The sequence below is a fragment of the Dendrobates tinctorius genome, unplaced genomic scaffold, assembly GCF_039654945.1.
Source record: "Dendrobates tinctorius isolate UK_male_01 unplaced genomic scaffold, ASM3965494v1 ptg000115l, whole genome shotgun sequence".
Classification (NCBI taxonomy): Eukaryota; Metazoa; Chordata; class Amphibia; order Anura; family Dendrobatidae; genus Dendrobates; species Dendrobates tinctorius.
The window spans coordinates 11,064,488-11,089,309 of record NW_027361783.1 but is presented as its reverse complement, the minus strand read 5'-3'; the positions used below and the strand labels follow the sequence as shown (position 1 = coordinate 11,089,309).

The 24,822-nt window shown below is 41.4% G+C and overlaps 1 protein-coding gene across 3 annotated transcripts in view; it reads right to left on the bottom strand.

The window, feature by feature from the left end:
- Positions 1-4,729: 4,729 nt before the first annotated feature.
- NETO1 (neuropilin and tolloid like 1) overlaps positions 4,730-24,822 on the bottom strand; it is a 302,715-nt gene continuing 282,622 nt past the window's right edge. The window contains exons 9-11 of one of the 3 annotated variants that reach the window (XM_073590007.1): positions 16,468-17,029; positions 15,489-15,563; positions 4,730-5,914 (exon numbers count right to left, since the gene is read on the bottom strand). In XM_073590007.1, the coding sequence (XP_073446108.1) occupies positions 15,503-15,563; positions 16,468-17,029 (623 nt within the window). In that variant the 3' untranslated portion in view covers positions 4,730-5,914; positions 15,489-15,502. The remainder of the gene's footprint in view (positions 5,915-15,488; positions 15,564-16,467; positions 17,030-24,822) is intronic. The other 2 variants (XM_073590008.1, XM_073590009.1) reach the window with 2 other exon arrangements.

Genomic DNA, 24,822 nt, shown 5'->3' with positions numbered 1-24,822 from the left:
GAAGTCAGGAGCTTATAGACAAGTTTGTAGTATGCAGAAGAGGAGCAGTTAAAGTTGGTGCCATCTATTTATATAATTGCCTTGTAATGTTTTCATTTCCTGTTCTGTCCAGATGTCACCATATCCCAGAATTCCAAGAGGAGGAAGTTCACCGACCGCCATATTGGACACCCAAGTGATGGGTGTCTAAATATGTAAACTGCTGCTGGTACCAACCTATTGCACGGTACCACCAGCAGAACACCATCGCACCACAGACACACACACTCTACTGTATGTGCCTTACGCACCACACACACACTCACACTCACACACTAACACACTCACTCATACACTCACACACTCAGGCACTCTCACTTACAGACTCACACTCACACACTATCACACTCTCACACACACTCACACTCGACTCATAAACTCTCACTCTCACGCAGCCTCTTGCATGGTACCACCAGCAGAACACTTTTGCACCGCACCTGCGTGAATTCCGCGCAGGCGCAGTGAATCATTCGGCTGCAGATGCATGATGTGTCTACAGGCAGAGGAAGCCGGTCACATTAAAGGGGTTTTCCCATGAACAAAAGTTCATTTTAAAAATTGTCTGTGTTTGACCGTGTACGGAGCATACCACATCTCCTGGGCAGGGGAGGAAGCAAAAGACAATACTAACATTACACCATGGGTTCACAGAGGATTCATTTTGTGAGGTCAAATATTTCACTGACTGTTTTTAAACAATATTTTACCTCACAAAATGTATCCTCTGTGATCTCATGCTGTAATGTCAGTATCGTCTTTTGCTTCCTCTCCTGCCCAGGAGTTGTGGTATGTTCTGTACACAGTCAGACACAGGGGTGACAGAGACATAGCACAGGGAGGAGACAGCTCAAACGAGACAGCACATGAGGGGAGAACACAGCACAGGAAGGAGAGAGACAGCAGACAAGGGGGATAGCACATGGGGTAGACAGGTCAAAGAAGAGAGCACAGACGGGAGAAGTCAGCACATGGGGAAGGAGAGAGTGGTTAGGTGGGTGAGCACATGGGAGAGAGATTCTTAACGCTGCAAGGCCTGCCCCCATCATCACATTACCGCCCTCCCAATGCGATAGCATCGGGCCTCCATCTAGTTTGTTCATATGCTCCAAAACTGGTGACAGGTTCCCTTTAACACAGAGATTTGTACAATTGAAGTCCTTTAATCTGACATCAGTTTACTTCTACCTTTACTGGCTATTAGTTGGTACTTAGTAAATTCCATGCATGATGTTTTGAATACCCTTAACCATCCTTCAAGCTATACCTGTTTAAAGAAAAGTCAATACCCCAGCCATGGTTAATTTAACCATGTGGTAGATATAACAAATTCAGTGCTCAAGCACTAACACTGAAACATAGTGGTAATAATTTGAATGTGAATGTGGTGAACTTACCATATTTGAAGAAGCAATCATTTCTGCTTTGTGTACCATAAATATTATTTTTAACCAGAAAGGTAATTCAAGCACCCTCAGAAAAAGACTTCAATATCAGATTAGAAAGGAGGGGGCTTGTATCTAGAAATTACTTTGGTGCATGTGCTCAACGCCGGCCAAAAAAGTCATGGACTGGAGTACATTTCTACCATTAGTTATTACATATTTGTGACTTAATTGTGATGAATATGTTGGCAACATTCAGTCACATCCATCCCTGTGAAGCTCTGACCACTTTTGAGAAAGTAAGCAGAGCTTACGATCCCACTGCCGACAGCGGTATGTCACGGACAGGGGGATGTGACCTTTGGCCGCACAAAGCTATCACAGGCACAGGGGGGCTTATCTTAGTTATCCAACCGCTGGCACCATGTGATAAAAAAACAGCAAGCTAGTCTTGCCCTAACAATTTACCTCGGGGGGGTATATTTTGGTTATCCCACCCCTGGCACAATATGATACAAGCTGTCAGGATTTATGGGTATCCCACTTTCTCAGTTCCACTTTGGAACTCACAGCTCTCTGGTGCCCCTTATCCTCAGGTCAGTCCGGGAACTACACCTAGGATAATTAGACGCCGGACGGGCTGCTTCAATGTGGACTGGCCACCCAGCACACTGCAGCGAGGGAATTATAAATGCTATGGCCGCAGTCACACAGAAGCTTATAAAACCCCTTCCCTCACTGTCAGTGGTACCCAGGACCCAGAACACACTTCGCTGCCACCACCATGGAATAAATGGCGCTATAATAATAAATAATAATGATAATAATAATAATTAAACCAAATAACAGTTGTAAAATATTTTGATGTTTAAAAATAGTTTTGCCCTCATTTTCTTTTACAAACTAATAATTAGGGGCTTTAGAGCTCAGTTGCTTTGATTTTAGCTTGTTCAGATAAACAAATCTGCTGCATTTTAACCCCTTAACCCCCGAAGCTTTGTAGGTTTTGTGTTTTCGTTTTTCACTCCTCTCCTTCCCAGAGCCATAACTTTTTATTTTTCCATCAATATGGCCATGTGAGGGCTTATTTTTTGTGGGACAAGTTGTACTTTTGAATCATACCATTGTTTTACCATGTCGTGTACTAGAAAATGGGGAAAAAAATTCCAAGTGCGGTGAAATTGCAAAAAAAAAGTGCAATCCCACATTTGTTTTTTGTTTGGCTTTTTGCTAGGTTCACTAAATGCTAAAACTGACCTGCCATTATGATTCTCCAGGTCATTATGAGTTAATCGACATCAAAAATGTATATTTTTTTATATAAGTGGTGAAAAAAATTTCAAACTTTGCAAAAATAAATTGCGCCATTTTCCTATACCCATAGCGTCTCCATTTTTCGTGATTTCGGGTCGGGTGAGGGTGTATTTTTTGCATGCCGAGCTGATGTTTTTAATGATACCATTTTGGTGCAGATATGATCTTTTGATCACCTGTTATTGCATTTTAATGCAATGTCACGGCGACCAAAAAAACGTAATTCTGGCGTTTTAAATTTTTTCTCTCTACCCCGTTTAACGATCAGGTTAATCCTTTTTTTATTGATAGGGCAATTCTGAACATGGCAATACCAAATACGTGTATGTTTGCTTTTATTGTTATTGTTTTATTTTGAATGAGGTGAAAGGGGAGTGATTTGAACTTTTATATTTTTTTTATTTTTTTATATTTTTAAACACTTTTTTTTACTTTTGCCATGCTTCAATAGTCTCCATAGGAGGCTAGAAGGTGACACAACTCGATCGGCTCAGCTACATAGAGAAGATGAGCAGATCGCTGTACCTGTTAATGAGCCTTGTCACATGACTTAGGATAAAAGACAAACCAGAATCTCAATTAGCAGACACTGTGTTTCAGAGTACTGCCCCTCATCAGTGCATGTCAATCTCCGCAAGGAAAAACGATACTTCTTGGATATCGGTTAGATGCCTCTCACACAGCCAAACCAGATTTCATACTTTGCACTGACGAGGAGCAGTACCCCAAAACACAGTGTCTGCAAATTGAGATTCTAGTTTGGCTTTTATCCTAAGTCATGTTACAAGGCTCGTTAAAGGGCCGACATTGACTTTTAGGATTGCTACTTCCAATAGGTGACACTAGAGTTCTAGTCCTCTTCCTCTCTGAAGAGACAATTTGCATATTTCCCAAAGGAGCATTATGGCTTTAAGTCTCCTCATCTCGGCATGTTTAGGATGTCAATCTCCACAAGGAGAAATGATACTTCTTGGTTGTAAGGCGCACCCCAAAATTTTAGGTGAAAAATAGGAAAAAAAAACTTTTTTAATAAAATGGTGGTGCCTCTTATAATCCATGAGTCATTGCTTTCCAGGGGTGGAGTCTGCGGTGAAGCGGAGTCCCAGAGTCACTGCTGGAGGAGGCAAGAGTGGCGCGTTGCTGCAGCCTGCAGGCTGGGATGAGCGCCTCTGTGGGAGATCTCAATCTGAGCATACGGCAGCCATTTTCCCAGAGGCCACCACATCGCAGTAATTGATATGCGGGGGGGCTCCAGGCTCTCACAAAACGATGGCGAAGCCCCCCTCACCACAGAGCACCAAAGCCATTTTCACCCACAGCAGAGCACATTGGAACATTCCCTCATCCCAGCCTGTGGCCTGCAACAACACGCCACTCTTGCCTCCTTCAGCAGCGACCCCAGGTCCCTGCTCCACCATGGCCGGTGTGATATATCCGCATTATAAGACGCACCCCCATTTTCCCCTAAAATTTCCCCTATAATCTGAAAAATAAAGTAATTGGCTTTAGGGTCTATCTACATGCTCAGTTTTTGCAGCAGAAAAGTCTGCTACAATTGATGGAGTTTTGTATGTGTATTTTTTACTCGCTTTTATGCTATGATGCAAAAATGTTAAAAGAATTGACATGCTGCAAATTTCAAACTACTTCAAATCTGCAAGGAACAAAAATAAACAGCAAAAAAAAAGCAGCATATTCATGAGATTCCAGAAATCTCATGAACTTTGCTGGTACAGTAAAACAATGCATTTGTTCACGGCAAATACACTCATGGAAAATGCAGGAAAAATGCAATGTGTGAACATACGTTTACTCAGTTTCTGGATTACAATCATTAACATGGAGTTATGTCTTTTACTAATGTGACAACCATAATTTATAATAAGAAAAAAGAACCTAAGTAAATTGTGTTTGTTTCGAATATTTAAGTTATCAAGACCAGCAGTATTTTTTTTTTGTTCAAAGTAACTTTTAATACATATTCTAAGATCCAATTTGCATTTTTGTTAGTTTATTTAAAAAAATAACATAGAAACAAGTATATTTAACACTTCATTCATTTTCTTAACACAAGCTCATCAAAAGTTTTGCTTTACCTTGGAAATATATGGATACATTTCCAAAACTTAACATTAAAAGAATAGTGAAATGTGAAAAAGAAAATGTATTTAGATTATTGAAAGGCTTTTAATGCCTTATCTATTTCACAGCAATAATAAATTTACTCTTTAAGATCTTTGCTCTTTTAAGTTCAATAAACCATTCACTTGGGTAATAAAGTTATTTTGAGCATTTGGCCGCAATAACTACACATTATTTCATTAAAAAAAGAAACAATATGCAAGCAAAAAGGGAATTAAAACATGAATGCTAACAAATGCATGCATATTTTAAAGATTTAACAAGACTCATCTATCCTTGCTCCAAATTTTGAACTACTAAACCGAAAAGCAATGCCGAAAAAATTGGTTCAGTCATTTAGAATATATTCAGATCCTTACACAGAATACCCTCTTACATTTTTGACAAATGCCAATAATGTGTGGCTATAAAATTGCAAATCAAGATCTTAACTCAAATAAGTAATATAAATTAAGACAGAAGTAAACATCTTATTGCCATTTAGTATTTTAATCCAAACAATCATATTTTATAGAATATCTGTTAAGGTAATAATTGTAATATCAGTCTTTAAAAAGTTTATTTTATGAATACTTTTAAAATTTAGGACCATTTTTGTGAAGAAATTTGCAAAATAAAAATAATAAATAAATTAAGAACATTTTATTGGGGGTTAATTTTTCACATCAGTTTTGTTCAGTAAAACAAAAAAAATTGACTTCATCAAAAGTAAAATGCCAAATACTGCTGGGAGTTCTGCAATCAGTAACCAGATTCTTCTTCAAGTATCCAGTATATTTCAAAATGTACTTAAAAACTAAGGAGCACTTGGTGGCCAGCAACCAAATTACAACAATGTCATTGAGTAGCAGGAGCGTTGTGTTTGAGGGCGGGAATGTCTGTATATCCTATATTAAGAAGGCAGTGGAATGAGTTTAGAACAGAGTCCAATCTCTTAAGATGAGTGAAATAATTCTCAATAGAACATACTCATTTTTCTCTCTTAAAGTTGTAAAAATTCTTCTCTGAAAGCAAAATAAATAATTAAACAGGCCATCCTAAAAAGTGAAAGAGAAATAGTCATGTTATTACATTTCACAACATTAAAACCAGACAAGAAACAGTACATTTACATGCACATTCTCCTAAAAATACTAAATACTGTAATAGAAAAGCACTTCCCACATAAAATACAAACTAAGAATGCAATACAATACCGTATTTTTCGCTTTATAAGACGCACTTGATTATAAGACGCACCCTCAAATTTGGTGAAGAAAAAGAGAAAAAATGTTTTTTATGTTAAATGGAGGTGTGTCTTATAATGCCAGTGTCCATCTTTCAAATCATATACCGTATATGTCCCTCATCCTGGTATCTATATAACCCCCATCCTGGCACATTGCCCCCTTGTCCTGGCAAATAGCCCCCCTATCCCATCCTGGATATGGCCCCCCGGTCACTATATGCCCCCCTGCTGGCACTCACATGCCCCCCTCTCTCTATATACCCCCCTGCTGGCAGGCACATGGCCACCCTCTCTCTATATGCCTCCCTGCTGGTATGCACACGGCCCCCGTGTCCCTATATTCCTCCCTGCTGGCATTCACATGGCCCCCATCCCTATATTCCCCCTGCTGGCACACATTGTCCCCCCGTCCCTATATTCCCCCTGCTGGCACACATTATCCCCCGTTCCCATATTTCCCCCTGCTGGCACACATGGCCCCCCGTTCATATATTCCCTCCTGCTGGCGCACATTGTCCCCCATCCCTATATTCTCCCCTGCTGTCACACATTGTCCCCATCCATATATTCCCCCCTGCTGGCACACATTACATTGTCCCCCCCATCCATATATTCCCCCCTGCTGGCACACATTATCCCCCCATTCATATATTCCCCCTGCTGTCACACATGGCCCCTGTCCCTATATTTCCCCCCTGCTGGCAAGCACATGATAAATAATAAACAGTTAACGCACCTTCTGATGATGGCTCCTGCTCACAGCTCCCCCCTTGGCTCTCCTGTGTCTGCTGAGATCCTTCTCCTGCGATGGAGCGCGCAGCTGCTGCTCATTCAGGCAGCTCATTGTAGCTACAGGACCTTCCATGATGTGACCAATAGGACCTGGGGTCACGTGACTTGCAGTGCACACTGGGAGTCACGTGACTGAAGGTCCTATTGGTCACATTAAGGAAGGTCCTGAAGTGATGAACTGCCTGAAAGCAGCAGCTGCCACACGCCCTGCAGGAGGAAAGCCACAGGGGGAGCTGGGAGCAGGAGCGATCATTGGTAGGTGAATATAGTGACGGGCGGGGGGGAGAGTGCAGGCACATGTAATATGCACCGCTCCCCTGTCTACCAACTCGGCGCTGCTTCAGCACCGAGGTGATGGACAGCGGGTGCAGTGAATATTACATAAGCCTAATGAGTGGGAGCACAGGACCACCCACTTTCTCTGCAGCCCACAGCCAGACCACCCCAGCCCCCTGACACCACGCCAGAGACACCCCCCCACTCTATAGCACAGCAGCACACAGATTCGCATTATAAGATACACCCACCACTTTTCCCCAAAATTTGATGGAAGAAATGTGCGTCTTATAATCTGAAAAATACGGTATATTACAATGAAATATAAAAATGCACGTGCTGTATATGTAATTATTATTTTTTTCTGCTTAAACAGTTAATTTACCAAAGTTCCTCAGAAGGCACATTTGTTTTTTTTTCTTATATGCTGTTTAATGAGCTGTAATTTTTTTCTGGTTCAATTATTGAGTTAATGGTTGCCTCATTTTGCTGTGATATATGGGCCTTAATTTTTATATTATTTTCAGAGTCCTTCTTTTTCCAATATTGATGCAAAATAAAAGTCTGTTTTTTACATTTTAAAATTCAATCCCTCTTTCTGTTACAATTATTTTTATATATTGGGCTAGTAACATTTATTTGGATTGACAGCAGCTCATTTTTTCACATGCTTTTCATCTATTAATTTAATTTTAATTTATTTCACATATTTACCCCCGGTGGAAATGCTGCATTTTGGCTTCATAGTAGAGCTCGCTGGGTCCCTAGGACCTAGCTGCTCCTATTCTCTCCCTAGGCCCAGTGATCACATGACCGATGTATCAGCCAGAGGAAGTGCTGCTAGCAGTCCCCTCAGATGCAGCCAAGATTAACTATATAAAAGTGAGCTGTGATATCCCAGAGCTGCATTTGCTATGCTCCCTTAAACATAGTTACTTTTGTATATGCTGTTTATACAGTATTTTTCAGCACTGTGCACAAAGATATTTGTAAGGCAGAGAGGGTAGCAAACATTTCTGCCTGTTCTATCGTGAGCTCAGCTGTTTTACGGTTCCATGAAAAATGCCCAAAGTACAAATGCCCACAGGTAAAAAAAATGCCCACAGAAAAAAAGCCCACAGCCATGAATGCCCACAGGAAAATTGCCCAAGAGGAAAGTTGCCCACACAGAAAATTGGCCACACTAAAAATTGCCATATGGACAAAATAATAACAGTTATCACCCTCCCCTCCCCCCCCCCACCACCCGACCTGTCATGTCTTGGGGTTTTGTGTGAAATTATGTCCAAAATGACTTTTTTTCCTTTGTCAAGAGTTTAACTTTTTTTATTTTTTTTTTGTCCATAAAGCCACATGAGGGCTTGTTTTCCTATGCAATTTGTTGTGACTTTGAATTATATCATTTGCTTTATCTTATAGTGTACTGAAAAATAAGACAATAATTCCAAGTGAGGCGAATTTGTGAAAATAACCCATTTTTAACATTGTTTTTTGGGTTTCATTTTTACAGTGTTCAAAATGCAGCCAAAATGACCTAGCACCATGAATATCGAGATCAATAAAATTTTGGCAATACAAAACTTTATCACTTCAAGCAACCCCAATCCACAGTCCAGGTGATTGCTCTCTGGTGATGGATAGGAGCTGCACAAATTTCTTATGGTTTCTACAGCATGGTGTTTGATTTGTCGGCCTCATAAGATGTTATCTCTGCATCATACAATGTATAAGTGAATTCTTGCCAGCCCAGCTAATCTCAAGCCAAGCCTGGTGTGAAGATCGGAGGTTGTGGGTTGTAATAATCACTTAGGCAGGTTAACAGTGCAACTATGTTTTATTCCTTAGGACCATGGTCTTATAGCAACTCCAGGTATATGGAAATGCAATTCAATGCCCCCATCCACCTGATCCCAACCCTGGGCTGGTAGTTCCACTGCCCACATACCAGTCAATACCTACTGTCCCCCAATTTGTGGTTTGCACACAGATTTTGTATGTCCCACCAGTATAGTCTTTGTCACAGTCTATGTTCCTCCAGATAATGGATGCCATGACCAGAGCATGTATCCAGTTCCAGTACCACAAACGTAGCACGTGTATCCAGCTCCAGCCAGCACCAACAATCCATAGGATAGTTCCTCAAATCCAGACGATGGACACCATGAATGTAGTACATGTATCTAGCTCAGGCCAGCAATAACAGTCCTTAGGATTGTTCCTCAAATCCAGATGACTGATAACATGACCGTACACATGCATCCTTTTCCAGCTGGCAACAACATATAGTACAGTCCCAGCAAGATAGTACAAATGTCAGAGTTTCATCCTTTCACTGGCTCGCTGAGAATTAGAACCTTTAAGACTTTTGGCTGGCACCCACAGAGAGGAGGTAGCAGAAAGCTTAGGAGACTGACAGAGCACAGTGAGGTATATCACCAGGTGACTTGATTGCCCCAACCTGGGTTTCCAACTGCCTTTGTGGTTTCAGTGATGGGCTTGGAGTACATCTGTATTCCACCAGATGAATCCATGGTTCCCTTGTTGTGTTCATGAAGAGTCTCTCTGCAGAGGAAGCCAGAGACTTTACATCCACAGCTCCCATTCAGAACATTCTGCCACAGGAGTGAGTGGAGGAGGTGGAGGTAAACCTTTATTGTTCAATTGTTCAATTAACCTGCATATTTTTCCCATGCTGTGTAGATTAGTATACTGCAGTGGGCTGATGCAATGCATAATCTGCAGGTATTCACAAATTAACACACAAGAGTCAACCTACAGGTTCGTATGAAACAATGGCTTAATTGAGGCCTCTGAGAAACTAACAAGACTAATGGAATAATAGCTTTATCTGATTACCAATCTTGTCTGGTCCAGCCCACACATCTTGCTCTGCTTACTGTCTCTGAAAGGAAACATCAATTCCTGAGGCTGAACACTTTCCAAGAGAAATTTGTGCACCTTAAACTGATGAGCAAGCAAATCTGTAATAAAACACAACAAGATCGACGTTACTGGTGCTCCGTGCTGGAAAAAGTTCTCATCCCTTAAAGCCATGGATTCTGCTCTACATCCATTGGTCCAATAGTCTTTAGTCCGTGGCCAGCTCCTCACACTCCTCCTTCTTCACAATTTTAAAACAGCAAGTGCTAGGCTCCTGTTCATGAGATTGACTATTTGCCTTCATTTGTCGCTTTTCTATCTTCTACAATGCTTTTAAGTCACCTGCGAGCTTGGACATAAAATGTTCCAGCATGAATATATCCAAGACATGTTCTGTTTCCCAAGCCTCTAGTTCTCCTATGCTCTGAGTGCATGCCGTATATAATGTGTTGGCAAACTCCCAGTGTGTGTGTGCACCAGGCTTGTCAGTCTCCCTAAATTTCCCCCAATAGGTTTCAGGTGTGACAGCATACCTCTCTAGTAATGCGCTGGAAAAGGTACAGTATCATCTTTGATCCCCAGAAGACAAGTTATTAAAATCTTCTCTTACTTTTCCGGTCAGGCCAAAGCTCAAAAATTTGGTCCAGTCATCGACTGACACTTCATGCAGCAGGCAGGGGTTTTCAAATAACTGGAGATGTTCATCAATATCCAAGGTGCCTTCATTAAACTGTGGTATGGACCGATACTTTAAAGATGCGGGCCCCTCTCTCATGTTATCTACTGTCATCTGTGCTTTAGCTGGAGGGGGTACTGCTACATGCACACCCAGATATTTGCTTACCACAGTTGCTCACTCTATCTCTGTGGCCCGACATATACCACAACCATAGCACATGTATACAGCTGGAGCTGGCAACAAGATATTGTACAGTCCCAGAAAGTAGATAAGATGGTGCAAATATCAGAGTCCCATTCTCCCACTGGCTCACAGAGGATTAGAATCTATGTGACTTTGGAGCCAACTCCCCCAACCAGTGGAACCCCGCTTTTGGAGGGTACCCACAAAGAGGAGGTAGCGACAAGCTTAACAGGCTGACCGATTACAGAAAGATATACCGCCAGGTGACCTAATTGCCCCAACCTGGATTTTCCAACTGTCATTATGGTTTCAGTGATGGCCAATGAAGCAGATCTGTAATACAGAAGTTGGAGCCATGGTTCCCTTGGGCTGTTCCTAAAGATTCTCTCTGCAGAGGGAGCCAGAGACTTTATACACACAGATCCCATTCAGGACATTCTTCCACAGGAGTAGGGGGAGCTGGGAGAGGTAATCCTTCATTGTTTGAATGTACAATTAATCTGCATAGTTGTTCTAAATTGTGTGAATTAATAAACTGCAGTGGGCTGATGCAATACATAATCAGCAGGTATTCCACAAATTAGCATAGAAGAGTCAATGTGCAGGTTCATATGAAACAATGGCTCAATTAAGGCCTCTGAGACACTAACAAGAGTAATCAAATTATAGCTTTACCTGATTATCAATCTCAAGTCTGCATTATCTATACATGACATCCAGCCCGCACATATTCTTACTGTTACTGAATGGAATCATCAATTTCTGAGGCTGAACCCTTTCCAGAAAAGATTTGTGCACCTTAAACTGACAGGCAAACAAATTTCTAATAAAACACAATAAGATCAACATTACCGGTGCGCCAAGCTGGAAAAAGTCTGCATCCTTTAGAGCTGTGGATTCCACTCTATGTCCATTGGTCCGATAGTCTTTAGGCTGTAGACAGCTCCTAACACCTGGAATCCCAGAAGTTAAGGAAATTTGCATAGCTGTCCATGGCCCAAGAGCACTGACCTGGAACATGGACTGGGGTTGCTTGAAGCAATCTCCTCATCTCCACAAAACATATGCAAGGGTTGTTTTATCTCCTTTAGGGTACCGTTACACCTAGCGATGCACCAGCGATCCCGACTAGCGATATGATGCGGTCAGGATTGCTGGTGCATCGCTAGGTGGTCGCTAGTGAGCTGCCACACAGGCAGATCTCACCAGCGACATCGCTGGGGACGGGGATCGCTACTTACCTGTTAGATGAGGCGATCCTGCGTCCTCCCGCCCGCGTCCACGCGTCGCTCGTCGTCACAGCAGGAAGCGCCGCAGGAAGTGGCCGACGAGAAATGATCCAGCAGCTTCTCGCGCAATCAGCGATAACCAGCGGGGGAGCCGGTCGGAGGTAAGTATCACATGCAGCGATATCGCTAGCAATATCGCTGCAACGTCACAAAATCGGTGACTTTACAGCGATATTGCTAGCGATATCGCAGTGTGTAAGGGGGCTTTAGTGGCTTGAGAAAATTTTGAACTTTCAAAAAAAAATTGTTCGTGTTTACATAAGGCCAGATACCTCACTTTTTTACTCTTTTGTACCTGCATGAGGGCTTTTTTTGTATGCCAAGCTTTAGTTTTCAGTCGTACAATTTTGGCCATTTTTGTTGGAGATGCAGTAACTTAGAAATAGCAATTTTGCTATTTCAATTTCTTTTCTTTAAATTGTCTACTAAATGTGTTTAATAATTTAATATTTTCATGGATTAGACCTTTACAAATGTAAAAGTACATAAAATACTTAGTTAATTTTTTTAAATATATTTAATTCAATTTTTTTATTTTATTTTTTACTGATTTCAAATTTTTATTTTTTCTACATTATACATTTTTTTTCGGCTTAGAATCATAGATTGTTAGAGTTGTAACGGACCTCTGGGTTCATCGTGTTAAACCCCCTGTTCAATGCAGGATTCACTAAAGCATCTGGCTTGAGCCAGCAATCAGCTGTTCTATGTACTGCAGTTTTGCAGTAAATAGGACAAATTACTGTTTTCTATAAAACCAGAGTGTGTGACTCCTATTAACAGAAGCAGAAACATCACAGTGATAAGGGCCTTCCTAAAGCAAGCCCCCAGCTGCCATAGTCCCCAGACGTCATTTCAGGAAGCGTGTAGGTGTTAAAAGATTATGTTGTTCTCCTATTTATGGTTTATACATGGTTGACATTCTGGAGAGAATTTAAACTGTTCAAAGTTTTTTTTTTTTTTTTTACAAAAACTACAACCTCAATTATAAATGCCACTAAAGACACAAATATTTATGAGCTTGAAAAAAAACTTTTTAGTTCTACTTGCTAACTGCTAAGTGTTCTTTAGAGACGGGTGGACACCTGGATGTTCAGGTCCGGTGGATTCGGCTGAACAGTTACAAAAATTTCGGGTACAACAGTTCCCGGACCCGAACACGGACCTCATTCACTTGAATGGCGGACTCGAACATCCAGTGTTTTCTGCTCTGTAAAGTGCATGACAGTTCGATTAACACCGCTTCTGATCGGTGGGGAAATCCTCCCCGCCGGTCAGAAAGTCACAGTTTCCACAATGTCAAAAGACAGTGGGAGCACTCAGCTGTGATTGGAGGTATAAACTTTACTTCCGGTCACTGGTATCAGCTGATGGGACTACTGATCCCATCATCCAACACCTGCAGCCACTAATAACAGTGAGAGCAGGAGTGGCAGATGGGAGTATTCATCAACCGCTCCTTCGAAGTAAATAAACAATTTAAATAAACGGTGTGGATTCCCCTGTATTTTTTTAACCAACCAGGTAAAACTCACAGCTGGGAGCTGCAACCCTCAGCTGTCAGCTTCAGCAAGGCTAGTTCTCAATAATAAAGGTGTCCCCACGCTGTCTTTTTATTTAAATAAATAATTTAAAAAAAACGCTGTGGGGTCCCCCCATTTTTGACAACCAACCTTGATAAAGCCTACAGCTGGGGGCTGGTATTCTCAGGCTGGTAAGGGGCCATGGATATTGGTCCCCCAGTCTAAAAATAGCAGACCCCATTAAAAGCACATGTATTAGATGCGCCAATACTTGCCCTGTAGCGGTGGCAAGTGGGATTCATATTTGTGGGATTGATGTCACCTTTGTATTGTCAGGTGACATCAAGCCCACAGCTTAGTAATGGAAAGGCATCTATAAGTCACCCATCCATTACTAATCCTACAGTTGCATGGTAAATAAAGACACAGCAAGAATAAAGTCCTTAATTTGAAATAAGACTAAACACAGTTTTCCATTTTTATTTAAACACCTAATTAGAGCAAAACCCTCGTTCTTGTGTATCAAAAGTAAAATAAAAAAACAACAATATACCATACGCGTCCATCGTTCTGTCCCACAGCGTAATCCATGTCTGGGGGATAAACAGTTTTCAACCTGGACGGTGCCAAGATGCGTCAGTCCAGGCTGAGAACCACTGGTGACTTAGCGGTTGTGAACGCAGCCTCAGAGACTGGTAGTGATGTTATCTAGGTTACCTCCGGTCAGTGAGGCTCCTTCTCAGCCAGGCTGAACTGTGGTGACCTCAGAGAGATCCCCGATAGCACCGGGGGGAACAAGGACTTCACTGGAATGAGATATTTAAATAAAAATGGAAAACTGTGTTTAGTCTTTTTTCAAATAAAGGACTTTATTCTTGCTGTGTCTTTATTTACCATACAACTCTAGGATTAATAATGGATGGATGTCTTATAGATACCTCTCCATTACTAAGCTGTGGGCTTGATGTCATCTGACAATATAAAGGTGACAGCAACCGCACAAATATGAAGCCCACTTGCCAACCCTATAGTGCAAGTGGGAAAAGTCGGGCAAAGTGCCAGAATTGGCGCATCTAAAAGATGTGGCTTTTCTGGGCAGCTGCGGGCTGCTATTTTTAAGGCTTGTGGGCCAATATACATGGCCCCTTACCAGCCTGAGAATTACAGTCCCCAGGGGTCTGCCTTCAGAAAGGTTGGTTGTTAAAAATGGGGTGGACCCCATGCCGTTTTTTTAAATTATTTATTTAAATAATTTAAAAAAACAGCATAGGGACCTCTCTATTTTTGATAACTAGCCTTGCTGAAGCTGACAGCTGAGCGTTACAGCCCCAGATGTGAGTTTTGCCTGGCTGGTTAGCAAAAATACAATGGAACCCACAACAGGTTTTTTTTAATCATTTATTTACAGCGCAGGAGCGGATAATGAATGCTCCCATCCGCCGCTCCTGCTCTCACTGTAATTAGCAGGAGCAGGTGTCAGATTATGGGATCAGTAGTCCCATCACCTGACAACAGTGACCGGAGGTCAAATTTATACCTTCAATCTCAACTGAGCGCTCCTGCTGTCTTTTGACAGCATGGGAACCACGGCTCTCTGACCGGTGGGGATGATTTTATCGCTGATCAGAAGCAGTGTTTGCCACACTGCCATGCACATCACAACGCGACAAACACCCGGGTTCGCCCATCTCTAGTGTTCTTTAATTATCTTATCCATGTTAAATAAAATGCGTAAAAAATACATGCCATATATTGCCTTACCTTAATTCTTCTTTTCATACCCTAGTTGTATTGTATTCAGTTTCGTGTTTGTTTAAAGACCCAATGAGGCAGAACCTGGAATGTTATGGCTATTTCATTCATTGTGTTTGCATAAAACAGATTACATTTAGAAAATTATCATAGAAAGCACATCACACAGTACAAAAACACGGGCATGCAAAACAGTAAAGGAAGAGAAGAGTTTTTGAGAGATATTAGTGATTTTAATGTGCAAAGAAAGCATGTAGTGCATGTAATCAAACACATAAGCACAAGTATGCATGCAATACAAACACAGATAAACATACAGGTAGTGCTATAACATCCAATGGCTTATGGAACGGTTATTTCCCTGACAATTTGTATACAGATCTTCTTCACAATCATTCAGTATGCATTATTTTAGAAAAAGCTATTTTTCTTGTTTTTTTTCCTATTTTTTTATTACTAAAGTGCTCTGCTAATTTTTTTTTACTGATTCATAAAATAGAACCAAATATTATTTCTAGTAATACTTAATCAACAGCACCGATAATAAGAACTGGTTATTATAATAACTAAACTTCAAATAATTTCATACATACTGTATATGTTAATGCTATTGCATGCATGCAGGAGCATGACATAATTCAATATAGTAAAAAGTGCAACCCGGAAATTGAGATAGAAGCATTCACTGAAGGAGGGTTAGTAATAGTTTTACGATCTATGGATGCATTGTCATTTAAAATTCTTATGAACCAGTGAGACTTAATTAAAAAATGTTCAATGAGATGAAAAACAATATGTTTCATCATAAATGAGTGAGTGCACATTCTACATTTTTTTTTTACAGTATCTAAAATTTTTAAAAGAGTTTAAAGATATCGAAAAGTAATGGAAAGGGAAATGATGAAACATAAAAATATGAAAGTACATATTTCAAGAAACGAGCAAGTCCATAAGTAAATGTCCTCATCAAAAATTTATTGATACTGACCGCTGGACTGATTTGTCATGTCTGGATAGCCTGTGACTTGTCGTGGGTACCTCTTCAATTTCATCAATGTCACATGTGTCTGTGGCATCCTGCGAATAACTATGCTTCATGACCAGGATATTTCTTCTATTCATATGCTGTAGATTGGGTTTAGCAGGCTGGTTTGGTGTGTCTGTTAGTATGGGTGCTTCTCTTGTACTAAGGTTACTTCGGCTGCCCTTAGTGCTGCTTGATAGTTGTGATCCACAGTGATGGTCATGAATGCATTTTGAAGATGATCTTCGTAATTTATGGTAATTTTCAAAATCATCTGCAACATCAGCAATGTCTGCTGCAGCTCCTGAACCTCTAAGAGTGCATAATTCATAATGTGGAGGCTCAAACACCTCCTGAAATACTGTTTGATCAAAGTCTGCCTTCCTTTGGATGAACTTTTTACGAGGCTGTTTGATTTGAACTATTACAGAGATAATAATGAGAATGATGACAATGCAAGAAGAGACCCCTATAACTGTCCCACTGGTGTTTGTAAGCTGATCCAAAAGGCTGGATTTTCTTTTTTCTGTAGGGTAAGAGCATTGAATAAATATTATTGGCTAAGAAAATAACATTTTATGAATAAAACAAATTGCTACATTATTCATTAAGTAAACCATTTTATCTCAATATATGTAATATAGTATTTGCATTGAGGAAGGTATTTATCATCTCTGTATGTAGTACTCAAAGGCAGATTACTTTCAGATAATAGCACAAAAAAGCATTTTTTTCTAACATCTCATTGACAAATTGATCCTGGAAGAAAAAATGCATAACTGAGAACAGAGAAAAAGTATGAAGAAGGTTCATATTATTGTACCAGGCAATGGTTTCCGTCCACTGGGCCTGCTGCTATAGGAGCTCTTTGGTGACTAGAGTTTTGCATGGCTTGGCTCCGTAATGGAGCATAGTGAGCACTAGTGATGGGCGAGCATTAAGATGCTCGAGTGCTCGTTGCTTTGGTTGAGCAAGTTTGAATACTCGGGTACTCGGACAGAACAACGAGCCCAATGTAAGTCTATGGGAGACCCGATCATTTTTACCGTGATCCCCGGGGGTCCTTTTAAGGTGTAAAAACGTCTGAAAATAATGGAAACACTGCTCAAATGACATGGGGACATCATGGGGATCGCTCCTGGAAGCATTCCTGACTCCTACTTCACAGCTTTAAACAATGTCAGAGTTTCAGGCCATTTTTACTGGTGCACCAAAAAGCATAACAAAACAAAACCAAAAAGGATTTTGCTGGGAAATACGTTAAGGTACATCCTTTCCAGGTTAAAGACTTGTATATAAGGCAAAATGATTAACCCCGGACCAAAATGTTCTTCCACCACTTGGGCTATGTTCAAACGCAGCATTTTTGAAGCGTTTTTTAACTTTAACATTGCTTTCAACCAAAACAAATGCATTCACTGGGAAATGTCATTGTAACATTTAACAACCTTAGCTGGCCATGTGGTATGTGACACATAAGCAGACACATCTTGTTAAATTTATGAAGGAGGGACTCTAAAAGTCACAGAGCCTATTTTTACAGGGGCATCAGGCAGCATTAATCTGCTTAAAGGGCCATTATTAAACAGTGGGTCTCCTAAAATGCTATTGCCTATGCAGCGAGTGGATAGGCTGCCAAGAATTATGATGCACCCCAATACCCCTTTCACGAGATGTCCAGGACTGCTTCCATAAAAAATGTTGCATTGATTGCAAGGCCTGGCTTGCCCCAAAGTTACATGCACCCCAATAAGCTTTTCAAGCCACGTACTGGATGGCCACTGTAAAATCCACTTCACATTATTCATTTTGTAATCCCAAACTCTTTTCTTATGCATTGACTGCAAGGCCTGCCCTGCTGCCAAGTTATCAGCACACCAATATACCTTTGAATCCACATACTGGATAGGCACAGGAAAATCCACTTCACATTATTCATTTTGTACCCCCATTCACTTTTCTTATGCATTGATTGAAAGGCCTGCCCTGCTACCAAGTCATATGCACCCCAATAACCCCAATCCCCCCTTGGAAAAAACATGTCGGAGAGCCTCTTAACAAAAAATGTCCCATTAAAAAGGAGCGGGTCTCCTTGACTTGTAATGCCCATACACTAAGCGTATTGGGCTGACACACAATTTCCCTTGTGGGGTACACCTCAACCTTTTCCATAACAATTATTTTATGCCCAGCAAAAACACCCACCCTTGTTCGGAATTCGACACTGGCTGTAGCAGCATGGAACATGTTAACCCTGTTGATCTAGTGGCGGTGGTCGTGGATGATAGACGTGGAGGAAGGCCTGATTAACAAATAGGCCCAATTTCAAGGAGCGGGTCTCATAGAATTGTAATGCCCATGCACTAAGTGTGTTGGCTGTCAAGCATTTTCCCCTGTGGGGTACACCTCAATTTTTTCCATAACAAGCATTTTACGCCCAGCAAAAACACCCACCCTTGTTATGAATTTAACACTGGCTGTAGCAGCACGGAACACATTAATGCTGGTGATCTAGTGGCGGCGGATGATGTGACATGGAGGAAAGCCTGATTAAAAATTATGCCCAATTTAAAGGAGCGGGTCTCCTAGACTAGGAATGCGCATACACTAAGTGTGTTGCCTGTCAAACATTTTCCCCTGTGGGGTACACGTCAACCTTTTCCATAACAAGTATTTTACGCCCAGCAAAAACACCTACCCTTGCTATGAATTTAACACTGGCTATAGCAGCACAGAACACGTTAATGCTAGTGATCTAGTGGTGGCGGATGATGAGACGTGGAGGAAAGCCTGATTAAAAATTATGCCCAATTTAAAGGAGCGGGTCTCCTAGACTCAGAATGCACATACACTAAGTGTGTTGGCTGTCAAACATTTTCCCCTGTAGGGTACACCTCAACATTTTTCATAACACTTCATTTACGCCCAGCACAACCACACACCCTTGTTCGGAATTCAACCCTGGCTGTAGCACCACAGAACACGTTAACCCTGTTGATCTAGTGGCGGTGGTTGTGGATGATGAGAACTGGAGGAAGGCCTGATTAACAAATAGGACCAATTTAAAGAATTGTGTCTCCTAGACTCGGAATGCCCATACACTAAACATTTGCCTCAAGGGGTAGATATCAACATAGTGTGGCCTTTTTTGGGGGAGTTTGAAAGAAAGGGCAGAGTCGAGGATCACCCCGAGGCCACGAACATGCGGGAATAATTGTCCCGATGTGCCGTCACATACCTGTGCCCTCCACAATGCTGTTACATGGAAAGTCCACCTAACCACAAACACGTGGTCAAGTGCTTGTGGTCAGGGACAGTACATCTCACTTAGGGTACACTGTGTTAACATAGTGGAAGCCAAGACCCACTCCGACCTTGGTAGGGTGCCATCCTCCCAAACACCGAGTATTGCATGCCCTACGTCAATCTGGTTTGCCCCCACAGTGTACAGCTCCTGCACCTCCTCCTTCGCCTCCTCGTCAGCCTCCAGCTACAAAAGCACCAAGACTAATTCCCATTCAATTAAGAAAAGGAAAAACATGAGTTTTTAATGCTTAAAATATCGATTTTTATTAATAAACATAATGAAAACATAAATCAAAGCATAAATACTACAAAAGGTAGCACAACAGTCACAAGCTGGAAGCACTGCAGCACTGCCAAATCAAAGCGGGAACAGGCTGTGCTGAAGTTAATATGCTTCTGTGACAAAACCCACAATGCGTTATGGACAGCTCTGAAAGAGCAGGCAGATCGGTGGCTGAGACCGCTGAAAAAACACAGCCAGGCAAGGTTGTGTGTGACAATGCCTGGAACCTGGTGGCTGCTCTGTGGCGAGGCGAGCTCACAAATGTACCATGCCTGGCTCATGCGCTTAACCTAATTGGTCAACATTTTTTGAAAAGCGACACGGAGCTGGCAGATCTGCTTGGAAAAGTACAATGCTCTAAATACCCATTTTAGAAAGTCAGCAACAACTTCATCCGCCCTTGCCGCGACTCAGCAGCGCTTGCAGCTCCTGGCTCTCCGACTGGTGTGTGATGCCCACAGGCCTTGGAACTCTACACTACAGATGTTGGAAAGGATTTGTGAGCAGAAGAGGGCAGTTGGTGACTAGTCTACCAGCATCTACAAGGTTGTTGGTATTCAGTTCTGTCTTCACACATAACATATGAGGAGTGGACATGGATGTCTGACATATGTAACATCCTCCAAAACTTTGAGGAATCCACCAAGAGGGTGAGCTTCAATTACACCATAATTTACATCTCCTTCCTACTTATCTGTGTTCTAATTTGAAGATTGAGAGTTATTATAGAGCGAAAACGTATTTACAGTTTAACAGTTTCAAACACAACAGTCCTAAGTAACAATGATAACAATAATCCAATAATTAAACCAAAACAAAACTACCCTGCTGGAGACAGCTTACAATCTACAATAAGTAACAATGATAACAATAATTAAACCCAAGCAAAACAATCCTGCTCGTCACAACTTACAATCAAAAATGAGGTGGGGGAGATAAAAAATACAGGGGTGTATTTACAAGAATATATTTACGATGTTTGTACAACGATATTACTGAGGTTAGATCTAAATGTTGGAGGCCTGAGGACAAGGAGATGGAGGAGAGCATAGTCAGTCGTCCTCTTGGTGAGGAAACGGAAGTATTAACTGTTAGCAATTTTGCACGCATGGTTGAGTTTATGTTACGCTGCCTTTCCCATCACCCTCGCGTTATCAATATTTTGGGTGTTGGGAAATACTGATTGGTGACACTTCTAGACCCACACTACAAGGAGGACTTTACATCTCTTATTCCAGAGGCAGACAGGTGTACTAAAATGTTGGAGGAACAGAGGATCCTTCTTGCAGAATTATTAAAAAAATTCACATCTGAAAACACTGGCATCAGAGGTCATAGTTTGTTGGCCAAGCAAGGAGTACAGGTGAAAAAGACACAACTCCAAGCCAGCAAAGGCAGTGGAACACTGGCAAAATTTTGGGAGTTTTCTCAGACCCTCCCATTGCCATGTCCTGGAAGGGCGGGGGACTCTCACAAGGAGTGCAAAGTTTTGGAAAATGCTGAGGGAGTACCATGCTGACCGTACCAACATACTCTGTCATTCCTCTGTGCCTTATAATTATTGGTTATCCACGCTGAACACGTGGCATGAACTGGCTCCCTCTACTGTGCATGTGCGCTGTACTCACGGTCAAGGAGCACACGGCTCCTCACTGGCGGTTAATGGGCAAACGGCGCCTTGCTATATGGCAGTACAGTTTTTAGTGGTGGGAGACAATGGGAACAGTCCTTTGCAGTGCCTCTGCTCTAAGGAGCATGCTACTCAGCCTCCTATGTGCTGCTTGTCCACGCCATAAATCTTTGATGTCTTGCACACTTTCACTTAAGCTGGCCCCATGCCTCTAGGTCACAAGGCATTTTGCCACAGTGTCGGTGCTTCCTGTGCATAGTGCACTGGCCACATTGCTGCTCACACGCTCACAGCTGGGGACTCACTCCTGCTTTGCTTTTTTTCCCTCAGCTTCCGGCCAGGTTCTCTGTCTAAACACGACCCCTCTTTCTGTGTAATGGGCCTGTCCATTACCCTATTCCTTCCGCTGGGAAACAGGGGATGCAGCCTTGACAGTTCCGGACATGGCACAGCACAGGTACCCACAGCCAGGTCATCATGACTCCGTACATATCTGGCAAATCAGTTCTTTAATGCAAGCAGCAAAAAAGGCATGTACTTCCAATTTTCTAGAGAAAATTGTACAGTACATCCAGGACAGTTTCAATTTGAAGGACTTTGTGGCTCATATCATTCCACAAGATGACACTAGTCTCATACTTGAAATGTTTTGTGGAAAATAATTTCCCCACTGATAGGTTGTGAATGCTTAGAATTATGTAATATCAGTTGTGTGATTATTTATACCTATCTGCTTCACAATATATTCATCTTTTTCTTCAAGGCTTTGGAATATAATGTTGTAAGAATTAAAGCAACTTGTTAAAGTGTGTTTTACCTCAAATGTAAAACTACTTGTCAATTGTCATCTTTACTATTTCTCCTTTCCATGTGCGGCTAACCACCTCATTGACGTTATTGAGTTTCTTTGTCAAGAAAGCAACAGCTACACCAATACCACATGCTTTTCCTATTAATTTATCATGCTGCTGAAGTAGAGGTGAGATTAGGGACCTACATAACATCTGGGGACTGTAGTCAACATGACACTGTGCCAACACCGACTGGGATACAGCTACCAAGTTGACATAGTTTGTGCACAGCTGAACAGAGTTGTCAGAAAAAAAAACGTCCTTCAATAACATGTTTGATGGATTGTCTTGTGGAAACACCCATATATTATTATTATTACTATTTAGTTATTTATATAGCGCCATTAATTCCATGGTGCTGTACATGACAAGGGGTTACATACAAAGTAATAGATATCGTTTAACAAAAAAAAAATTACAATGATAGACTGTTACAGAGGGGAGAGGGCCTTGTCCTTGCGGACATTCATTCTGCAGGAGATTGGGAAAGAGACAGAAGGTGGGGGGTGTGGCAACTCGGGCGGTGGAGAGGCGGCAGCTCGTGTGGTGGTGTAGAAGTCACATCTCTGACCACCACGATCTCCAAATGACATCTCTTGAAATGCAGCCAAAATGTCAAAATATCTAGCTTCAGTTATAGAAAATGCATGTGCTCCTTTTAAACGTCATCATCCAACCAGTTCAGTATTAGTAGGTGAGGGCTTATCAGAATCCTGCCCAGGAACACCAGGCTTCAGTAGTTGCGATCCTGTCCCTGTGATCTTCAAAGTTATCTTGCTATGGTTCTTCCAGTCATGATTTCATCGAGAAGATTTATACCTTGTAATACAGAGACAGAGTACAAGACAGAGTACAACACCGCCTAAGCATTCTCCCTCTGCTACTCAGACTTTCTATCTGCACAGTGACTGTCTCTAGGCTGAAGATGATGATGATGGTAGTAGTTGGAACATTTAACACAGTCATGAAGCTGCCATAGGAACTTGAAAAAGAATTATTTTTACCAACATACCCCACTGTAAAAAATTTTTATTTTTTATTTTTTTTTGGATAAAAAAGAGTGCTGGATATGATGAGAGTGACAGTCTGCAAAAAAAAGGGAATTTAGGGCTAAAATGCCACAATTTTTGGCACACGGATATAGGATATATAGGAAAACACTGGAATACCGGCCTAAAATCCACAAATTGTAATCACACGGATGTATGAGGCATGTCGGAGATAGACCCCACTGTAAAATGTGGCCTGTTTTTTAAAATAATGCAACACAGTGCTGTATATAACTGGAGTAACAGATAGGAAAAAATTGGAATATCGGCCTAAAATCTACAATTTGTAATCACACGGATGTCTGAGGCGTGTCACAGATATACCCCACTGAAAAATGTGGCCAGTTTTTTAAAATAATGCAACATAGTGCTGTATATAACTTGAGTACCAGACAGGAAAACACTGGAATACCGGCCTAAAATCCACAAATTGTAATCACACGGATGTATGAGGCGTGTCAGAGATATACCCTAATGTAATATGTGGCCTGTTTTTTTAAAATAATGCAACATAGTGCTGTATATAAGTACTGTGACATACAGGACAAAAAAAGAAAACTGCCGTAAACTGGCCAAACTTTGAGCACGCACAGATATCAGCTGGCATGGTGATACCACTACGACAAATGTGTGGCCTGTTTTTTTTCTTATTTTTGGGCTAACTAGTGCTGTATATAAGTATTGTGACACCCAGGAAAAAAAAGAAAACCACCGTAAACTGGCCAAACGTTGAGCACGCACAGATATGAGCTGGCCCGGAGATACCACACTGAAAAATATGTGGCCTGTATTTTTTTTATTTTTTTGCTAAATACTTCTGTATATTAGTACAATGCCAGACAGGAAAAATAATTGAATTTAGGGCTAAAAAGACCAAAATTTTTAGCAGATGGATGGATGAGGCATGTCACAGATATACCACACTGTAAAATATGTGGCCTGTATGTATTTTTGGGGGGGTTCAGCAAAATAGTGTTAAGAAATTGTGTAAGACACAAAAGAATCTACTCAACTGTACCACATAAGAATTAAATATTTCTCTGCGCACTCAAAAGGGATGTTTGGGACCCATTTAAAACTGCGGGATTTTCATGCTGTGCTAGGAAAAGGATCTGGCTGTATTGTGCACTGTCAAAAAACACATGGAGGGAAAAAAAAGGGTTCTGGATTGCTTTGCAATAAAAAAGCTCTATTAGCCCT